This window comes from Vitis riparia, chromosome 4 (genome assembly GCF_004353265.1).
Source record: "Vitis riparia cultivar Riparia Gloire de Montpellier isolate 1030 chromosome 4, EGFV_Vit.rip_1.0, whole genome shotgun sequence".
NCBI classification, from domain to species: Eukaryota; Viridiplantae; Streptophyta; class Magnoliopsida; order Vitales; family Vitaceae; genus Vitis; species Vitis riparia.
The window spans coordinates 8,133,570-8,143,569 of NC_048434.1; the positions used below are offsets into that span (position 1 = coordinate 8,133,570).

General features: G+C 29.0%; 1 protein-coding gene across 1 annotated transcript; it reads right to left on the reverse strand.

Annotated features, from left to right (window-relative positions):
- Window positions 1-1,311: 1,311 nt before the first annotated feature.
- LOC117912991 (zinc finger protein CONSTANS-LIKE 4) lies at window positions 1,312-3,107 on the reverse strand. Its single transcript, XM_034827820.1, has 2 exons — window positions 2,348-3,107; window positions 1,312-2,003 (listed from the first exon to the last, which is right to left on the reverse strand). The coding sequence occupies exons 1-2, from the start codon at window positions 3,044-3,046 to the stop codon at window positions 1,659-1,661; spliced, it is 1,044 nt and encodes a 347-aa protein (XP_034683711.1). The 5' UTR covers window positions 3,047-3,107; the 3' UTR covers window positions 1,312-1,658.
- Between the last annotated feature and the right edge of the window lie 6,893 nt (window positions 3,108-10,000).

Consider the following 10,000-nt stretch of genomic DNA (forward strand, 5'->3'; position numbering starts at 1 on the left):
TCTCCTCTTTGTCCCATTTAAAAAATTGAATGGGGGGATGGGTATGAGAATTTCTCATACCTGCTCCATCCCATCCCACTTAACTTTTTTTAAAAAAAATTTCAAAAAAATTTAATTACATTAAAATAAATATATTTTATAAATAATTAAATTATTATATTTTTTATAACTTATTTTATTAAAAAAATATTTTATTATTATCTATATATTAAAATTAGTAAAATAAAAATTAAATTAATTTAATGTTGCCATCCCTACATATGCTACAATAATTGCAAGTCCAATTCTAATTTATTAATGAAAATGCATGAACATATTAGGTTATTCACATACCCTTATTTTATTAAGTTTTCAGAAAGGCGATTATACTATATAGGTCTAAATTCTTTAAATCCATATAAAAATCGTTGTAACTGTTAAGATAAACTCCTTGAAAACATGACATGATATAACAAAATAAGTTTTTCTTTAATAAATTTATTAATTATAATATTTTATTCCTCATTTTATCCTTGATTGCACTAATTTTTATTTGAGCATTAAAATCTATATCACCTATATTATGTATAACTCAGGTGTATTAGCAATTATATAAAAAATTCAAATTATAAGTTTTTTCTAAGATGATAAATAGTTCATAATCCATTCATGGATGTAGATAACCATTCGACCCTTTTTCTATTCCTACAAAAGGATATGCTTTTCTATTCCTAAGAAGGATATTAGTAAATGCTTTATTAGTATAAATAAGATAAGTATTTTTGGAACTCTAGAAAAAGTCATTTTGATAAAATTAAGATGATATTTGTTTATTTACTTAATTCTAAATAAAACTTTAAGACTTAATTATGTTAGATATTAGATTGTTTATTTTTATAATATTTTATTTCTATTAAGTATTAAAAAATAAAAATAAAAATCAATATATTACTTTTTCTATTTAAAAAAAATTATATATTTTAATTTTTTTTTATTTAGTAAAAAATTTATAACAAGTCATAAAAAAAATAAAAAAAACAAACGACCTGTGAAAATAAATTATTTTAAACAAAAATCCAAAAAAACCAAACACCACCTCTGCCTTTATCTAAATATATCTTACACACACACACGTATGAACGGGTGTGTGAGAAGAGACTTTTATGAGACTTTAGATACAAGTGAGACAAATGCATTTAAGGGATGAGGGGCACTATTTATCGTAAATATAATTTGCCCTTAAAAGAAATCCAACAGAAAAAGTACTTTTATGGCCTTTCAGGAAAAAGCTCTTAGCAACAATCTAATTTAAGACTTAAGAAGTCAATCTAATATAAAACTAGTTAATTCTATATTTAAATCATTAACCACTAATTAATGGAATCACATGCACCAATGGCCTCTCAGATTCTGATCTCACACCGACAAAACAGTGGACGAAAGCTTCACAATCTGAAACGGATGAAGAACTCTTCTGCTCCACAGCTCCATCAAAAGGCCAAAAAATCACATAACTTGGAACAAATCGACGGCTACCATGTCGTCGATCAAACATCGTCACTTAGTATATACAAAAACATTCGTACACAAGAACAACACAGCATAATTGCTCTGCAAAAAGGAAGAGCGAGAAGAAATAACAACAATAAAAAGCGATTAGCATATTGGTACATGGCCCATCAAAACGATGGAACGACGCCGTATCCTGAGTCGGCGGTCAGTGCTCCAGACGAGCTGTAATCGACTCCGATCTCCGATCGCTTCGCGAACCTTCCCTTGATTCTCGGTCTCGTTTCGGCGTAGGCTTTTCGTGATGCGTATCGGATCGTTTTCTCGAACTTTCTGTTCTTTCTCTTCTCTCTGTACCTCAAAACCCTAGCTTCTCGATCTATTCCTGATGAAATTTGAGCAGTTTGATTAGCTGATTCGGATCCGGTGTTCATCGATCTACCGAAAGGGTTTGTTACATCAACCATGGCGTTACCATCTGGCACGACTCCCACTTCTAAAGAGGAGGACGATACCTGGAGATGAGGCAGAGCGTTATTAATATTTAAATTTTAGATTTTTATGTAAGATTTCTCTTCTTTTTTTTCATCTTCAATTTTCTCAACAGCCAAACGATATCCTTCAGAAAGCGTAAGAAAAGGGGAGCAATCAAATTTTGCAGATTAAACAAAAAAAAAAACCATCTGCACCTTTTTTTCACTTCATTCTCGGAAAACATTTAGAAACGGAATGAAAAAACACACTAAAAGTTCAAAGTACCATGGTCAGCATCTCAAATTTTTTCTTGCATTTTCGTCGAGTTTTCTAGTTAACCAAACCGACCGGTAAACAAATTGAGAGCTTGAGAAACGATACTTACACTTTGGCTGAGAGATTGTCCGTTGTAGAAGGACTTGGAGCCTGAGAAATCCATGTCAAAGCAGTTGTCGTTCACCAATGGAGCTTGAACACTCTTGTTCTGTACTGGAACAACTCCATCAGTTCCCGAACTTTGCTGCTGCTGCTGCGATTGAAGCTTTGGATCCATCGACGGATAATCCAGATCCAGATACGGATCTATGTCAGAGAACATGTAATGGCTCGAATTCAGATCTGAACTCTCAGCGAGCTTAGGGTTTGGGTTCGGGAGCAACCAGGAAGCGGCCTCGGCCTCTTCGCGGCTAGCATCGCCGTCGGGATCGGAGTAATAACGGTCGTCAACTAGAAGGTTGACGGCGTTGGACTTAGCAGCAGCAGCGGCAGAGTCGTAGAACGGCACGACCGGAACTCGCTCGTGGCGGCGAGCGAGAGGGTTGGCGGAGTGGATATCGCGGTCGCATGTGACGCAGAGAGCGGCGGCGTCGGCCTTGCACGTGACATGGGCAGGAGCCTGCTCGCAGACCTCGCACATCCACACCCGCGCGTGGCGAGAGGCGAGCTTGTTGGCCGCATGGACCTTGGAGTCACAGGCCACGCACAGAAAGGCGGAGTCGGCACGGCAGAAGAGAGTGGCCGGGGCCGATTTACAGGAGTCGCAGAGCTTGGACGCCATCCTCCAACTTTCCACTTCGACAACCATGTCTCCACTACAGTGCTCCCAGTATTTTCCGCAGTCTCACTGAAATGATAATTGGGATGAGGAAATTTGGTATCTAGCGTGGAAGGGTTATCTAGTGGGGGAGAGGATATCTGAAGAGGGACGAGTAAGGGGGTGACACGTGGAGAAGTCTTAGCCATATAAATGGATTTGGGAGAGTTAGAAAATGGGCAGGAGTGGAGCCCACGTGAGCCGTGCTTGACTGTTTGGCTTTTCGTATAATAGTTGGGGGAGGTGCGGGGCTCACCCGTCTTAATTGTTCCAGATAGATCCGTAGCGGACTTAGCTGGCTATCTACTCCTAGAGGAATGCTCCCGTGTACTGTATCACACTCAACCCTTTTCGGTCCATCTTTCGTTTTGCTAGAACCCTCTGATTTCAGCTATCTAAGGAAAGCTATAAGCTTATTAATAATCTACAAGTATGTTCCCCTTTACCTTAAATTATAAATGAGAAAAATTGAAATTAAAGGCCTTGGGACAACTGTGGAGATATCCCTCACACAATGACATTTTGACGCTGCTTCAACTTGCTTATCGTCTATGCGACTATGCAACACACATTGTAGCTGAGAGCCTATGTTATTAGAAACATCCGGCGAGCGTCGGACTGCTGTTTGACTATATCGTTGGTTTCCTTTCATATGCGCTTGCCTGTTAGCTCTTTTTGAAGTCTTGAACAAATATTACATTCCATGGTCCGGGGGGAAAAAAAAAAAAAAGGATAAGCCTTTTTTGAAAAGATGATATTTAATTAAAGAGGACAAGTTATAAAGCTATTCAACGCTATTTTTCAGTCAAGTCCTTTACCGACCATCAAGTTCTCCTCTTTGGAAGGAGCTATATTTATTATTTACTACAAAATTTCAAAGAAATGAAGCTCAATATTTTTCAAAGACTTGCTTCTTAAGAAAGCAAAATGAAGGTATCCCGCGACTTTGCCCATGATGCTCATAAAAGTAGAAGAAAAAGGGAATTGCAGTTCTGCTTGTTGCTCAATTACAATTTCTTCTCTTCACCACATGTGAGTATCATCATTTTCTCGCCCCACTTCTTCTCGAAAGGGAGAAACGAACAAATGGCCTTTATGAATTCTATTCAACTACAAATAATTTCAAAGTGGTTGAAAAAAAAATTAAAAAAGGTGAATTTTTTTTTAAATTTATCACCAAAGATAGGGAATAAAGATAAAATTAATTTTAAAATTATGTATTTTAAATTATTTAATCATTATAAAAAATAAAATATAAGTGAAATAAATTTTTAAAAAATATATAAATATAATTTATTAGGTTTAAATCTTTTTTTTTTTCCTTTTTTTCCTTCTACTTTTCTTCCATATTTTCTTTTTCTCACATTTTTTTTTTCAATTTTAAAAAAAAAACCAAATATAGAGTAAGACCATGTTTGATTTAAAAAAAAAAACTAAGAAAATGAAAAAAAATTATATATAAAAAATTATTTTCTTATGATTAAATTTTATAGAAAGCATGCAAAAAACAATAATAATAATAATAATAATAATAAAAATATTAAAAGACTTTTCCTCATCCGCCTTCAATAAAAGTTAGGAAAACATTGAAAAATGAATACATCAATATTTAGGGTAATTTTTATATTTTTTTATATTATTTTCTTGTTTCATATTTTTTTTTTCTATTTTCTTTCTTTCAAACTTTTGTAAGAAATATGTAAATATAAAAGTATTTACCAATAATATTACCTTTCAAAATGGAGATTTTGTGAAACAACCTCTATAATTACATTAGTTTTCCATGAATACCATCACATTCATGGAAACTTTAGAATTAATTTTTAAATACTTTAAACTAAAATCGGAATTAAGATGAGAATATCAACCTTCTTATTAAAATAGTTATCAACAATTTTAAAATTTTCTTTAATTTTAATTTTAAGATATTTTTAATGGATAAAAGTTTTGAACACAAATATCTATATGTTTGCTAACACATCTTAATCATTTTGTGTTATCTCGAATACAAGCTCTTGTATTTTCATGAATACGAGAGGTTGTATTCGTGATAACATGATTAAGGAATCTTTTTTCTTAATAAACGTATCCTCCAACAAGTCACATGTGTCATCCTCAATAAATTATAAAAAGTCAAGAAACTTAAGAAGAACTCAACTTTTTAACCAAAACAATATCATTCCTAATAGTTGTACATTGCAAAATAATATATAGTCTTCATATTTGTTTGAGTACATAATGTATTTATACATAAATTAAAATATTTTGAAGTGGAAGAGGTTGAAAATGGGTAATTTCTGGTTTGGAGGATGAGGTGAGAAAGCCCACTTAGGAAAACTCTAAAATTAAAAAAAAAAAATCACATTAAGTAAAAAATTCTTTTTTTTGTCACAATTTTTTTTTCTTTTTTCTTTTTATTAAAAGCCAAACTCACATCACATTAATTTGGTTGTTGTCCATATTTGATGCTAATGTGGCATAATACTATGATTTGAAAGTCACACGTAAGTCCTTTCTATGGTCGGTTTGGACACGTTGAGGTGGGGGGAGATAATTAAGGTTCATTGATTGACAAAACATACGCTACGAAATCTACAGTATCCTGATTATTATAGCTATGAAAGGCGTCTTTTTCCAAAGGCCTTTTAGATCCGGACCCTTCATTTCAATTATTAGTTGTTAGTACTTATCCTGTGAGTTTGTCCGTACAAGTACAAAAAATATGTTTTCACCATACAAAATTTATTAGAAAAGTTCCCAGGCATGAATTGAAATGGGTTGTTAAAAACGTTCCATCATTAAATAAATATATAAATAATATAATTAATAAAAAAAATTAAATATAGAAGCCGGAGTTACATAATATGATATGTATATTAAACTCAAATATAATAAAGTTTTAAAAAAATTGATAGTTTAACATGTTATCGGAATCTGATTCGATAAAAAATCCAAGATTGACCCCCTTTTTGTAATTTTTAATTATTTAAAAAAAAATTGAAAAATAAAATGGGTTGATTGAATGAGTCCCATGTCTGAATTCGTGAAAGTAAACTAGGAGTTTGTTTGAATTAGTGGAGACTGGAGAGCTGAAAATGAGACGGAGAATGGGGCTTGGGAGTTGGTGAATGGTTTTGAGTTTACGAAGCCCAATGTGAGGCTTAGAGGATAAACGAGATTTTGGAGGAGGAAAATTGGAGGTGATGGCTGATGAGGGGTGGTCCAAATTCCAAACTCCTTGTGAAGAGCTACTGCAGAATGGCGTGTGGTCAATGAAAGGGTTAGAACTTAGAAGAAAGTTGCATAGGTCATGCATGACGCAGTTTGCACCAACTTTTTGAGAAAATAATAAAGAAATGTTTAAGGTGACATTGAGGTAGCATGCAAACTTTTATGGTACAATTGTGTCCAGTCGTTGTCTTTTTCTCATCCTTGGGCCCATGTCCACGACACATGCATAATTCAACACTCTTTACTATTCAAACCCACATATTTGCATGTTTTATTTTCTATGTTATATGTATATATATATACTAAATAAACAAGACATTTAACCTAGTTATACAAAACTTGTACAAGTTTTCCCATTGTTAATGTTTTTATGTTTCTTTTTTTTTTTTCCGGTTTTTATACAACTACAAACATTATTTATGCACGTACATAAATATTAGATGTGATTTCTTTTATATTTTTATATACAAGACATTTATAAGATATTTGAATTTATGTATATGCTTGTATTATGTTTATTTATTGTGAATATATTTACAATGTTTTTAAGCATTTTAAGGGTATTATTGGCATTTCATTTGATAAATTCTTAAAATGTTTTTTTATATAAATTATGTATAAATTTTTATCCTTTGAGCCAGTGCATTTGCTAGAAACGGATACCCTTTAACATGATCATCTACTAAAAAGTTGGAACCACTAGTGTAATTTTGTTTTCTTCATGTCCTTTAACTAATTTATTTTTAATAAAATTTTATGTATTTATTATTATATCAATTCAAATTGATTTCTTTTTTAATAAAAGTTGGATACTTATTTGCCTAATCGTTATTTATTTAATTTATATATTTTTTTATTCAACAAATAAATAAATAAAACCTAAAAAAACTAATTAATTTCCCTTGTATGCATGTTGACATTTGGTTCATTCCTTGTAACTTTTCCGTTAATGCCCATTCATTCCCCTATCCATATTGATTTTAGTTCAGACCTTTCACTCCCCTTTTGATATCGGTTCATTTCCCCATTCTATAATAACCATTATTTTTCATTTTTTTTTTAATCATTTCTGATTATCTTTCAGTGTCTCTTCCTTCTTCATGCTAGAGAAATTTTGTTTGTATCTCTCATTTGTGAGCTTGAATTTCTTCTTTGTAAATGTAATTTCCCAACACTTTCTAAAACATAAAGATTAATAGCCTATATTATTAATATTTTTACACATATTATCTATTCATTTTCAAATTTAAAAGAATTGATAATGAGTTACCATAGTAAATTTTGAATTTATTTGAAATAGAAATTATTATGGGTGACTATAAAAAAATCCAACATTACTCATGTATTTAGGTGCATGATACATGTCTTCATATTAGTGTATATAAAAATCTAATAGTATGATGAAGAAGTGTTCTTCAAAATATTTTTTTTTTGAAATAAAAATCGTTTTTTACACTTGAGAACATGTTTGATAATTTTTTTTTATAGAAAACAATTTTTTAAAAACTTTTTCTAAAAATGGGATATTTTCTAAGAATATGTTTTAATTGTTTTTATTTATGTTTTGGAGGTTTTAAAAATTAATTGTACAAATATGAAAAATAATTGAAGATAAAAAATTATAGATAAAAATTATTTTTAAGCCCATTTGGAAACATGAAAAATAGGTTAAGAATATTTCAAGTTTTCAAACAAACTTTTGTTCTAGAAAATATCAATAAACAATTTTTGAAAATTATTTTCAAAAATTGCTTTTTGAGAACTTTTTTATAAAACGTTTCTAAACACCTCTAAGTGATTCAATGAAGTTATAAATAATGAGAGCAAGATGCAATGTGACTTCAATACATATGTTATGATTTGATTAATTATATATATATATATATATATATATATATATATATATATATATATATATATATATATATATATTGATTTGCTACATTAGTCAGACCTAAATATTAATTAAGTTGTTTTAGGCTTTTGTGTTTATTTTTTTGCTTTTAGTATTTTTGATTGTTAATGCATTTAAAATGGGGGATAGAGTTTAAATCCATGTTTTCATTGCTCCCTAGACAAGACAATTACAATAACCATCTTTACTCTCTCACCACATTATTTTAAAGGAAAATTATCGAATAGGGTGGATTAAAGGTGATAATGACGCTAAAGGGTCATCTACTTTGATAATTCTTGTCTAGGATAAGATAAAAGAGAGAAATTTCCTCGAAGACCATTTAGCAAAATAATATTATAAAATTTTATAAATATTCTTCAACTAAAAGTGGGTGGCATTTTTTCAAGGCATTTAAAGTGTATGAAAGTTTTTCAAGACATTTAAAGCATGTGGCCCTCATATTAGCTATAATCAATAAACACTTAGGGCCCATTTGGCGCTGTTTTCTAAAATTTGTTTTCAAAGTAGAAAACAAAAAACAATTTTTAATTTTTTTTAAACAATGGTGTTTGGCAATATATTTTTAAAAACAAAAAACAAAAAACTTGTTTGGATGAAAGAATTTATATTGTTTTTAAAAACAATTTCTTTACTTTTATTTTATAGAAATTTTTATAAACTTAATTTATAATAATATGAAATCAAATTCAAGTTAAGTCTTATTAAAAAATAAAAAATAAATATACGATTATGTATGATTTAAAGATATATATATATATATATATATATATATATATATATATATATTTCAATTATGAAACAATTTTTTTTATTCTAGTGAAACAAAAATTACTATAAGATAAAAATAATTTTAATATTCATTTTTAATACAAGCCAAATAAGTACTTTAATTAAGTTTTTTTAATTTCTTGTTTGACCATGATTTCTTATGCTTGTTTATTTTTTTAAAAAAATTGAAGTCTTATTGAAAATAAAAATAATTTTGTAATTAAAAAATAAATAGTTTTTAGTAAAGCATAAATAATAATATTATAATAAAATCATAAATTATATTTTTAGTAGAAAATATATTATTTTATTATATGTTAGGAAAATAAGGATATTAAGATCTTTGCATTTTTTTTTGTTAAAAAAGAATAATACTAATTGTCTATAATATTTTATTTAAAATGAATAATGAATAAAGTTTTACTTTTTTTTAACATATAAATGAGTCAAGTTTTTTTTTTTTATTACATATGCACAAATTTAGTACTCAATTTTAAACATAATATTCTAGAATTTTTTTATTTAATCTATAATTAATTGGATTGGTTTTTGATTGCAAATTATTTGTAAAATTTAAAGAATTTATTAAAAATATTAAAGTATTAATTATGTTTTACTTAATTTATAATCTATTTACTTAGTGATTTTTTTTTTTTAAATAGTTGTGGATAGGATAAATAGTAAAGTCATGACTCATGGTATATCGGTTTTCCTCTCTTATTTTTTTTTTAAATGATTAGATTTATTTTTCAGTTCCAAATTATTTTAAAAAATTATTAAACTCATTAATAAATTCAATAAAAAGTGTAACTTGATTTGAAGTTCATTTTTCTAGTGGAAAAATTTATAAAAGTTTAATTAGATGCAAAAAATAAATAATAGTCATTATAGACCAATTTTTATCCATAAATTTATGGTATTAATAAATTTATTATTTGAGTTTTAAATTATTCTTAAAAATTATCAGACTTGTTAATAAATCCAACACATTAACTTTGATTTAATTTGGAGTTCATTTTCCTAGTAAA

Excerpts from the sequence above, each read along its gene's own strand:
- LOC117912991 (XM_034827820.1), bottom strand. The coding sequence starts at position 3,046 with ATGGTTGTCGAAGTGGAAAGTTGGAGGATGGCGTCCAAGCTCTGCGAC. Across the intron at positions 2,004-2,347 it reads GACAATCTCTCAGCCAAAGT|GTATCGTCCTCCTCTTTAGA; the intron begins GTAAGTATCGTT and ends CCTCATCTCCAG.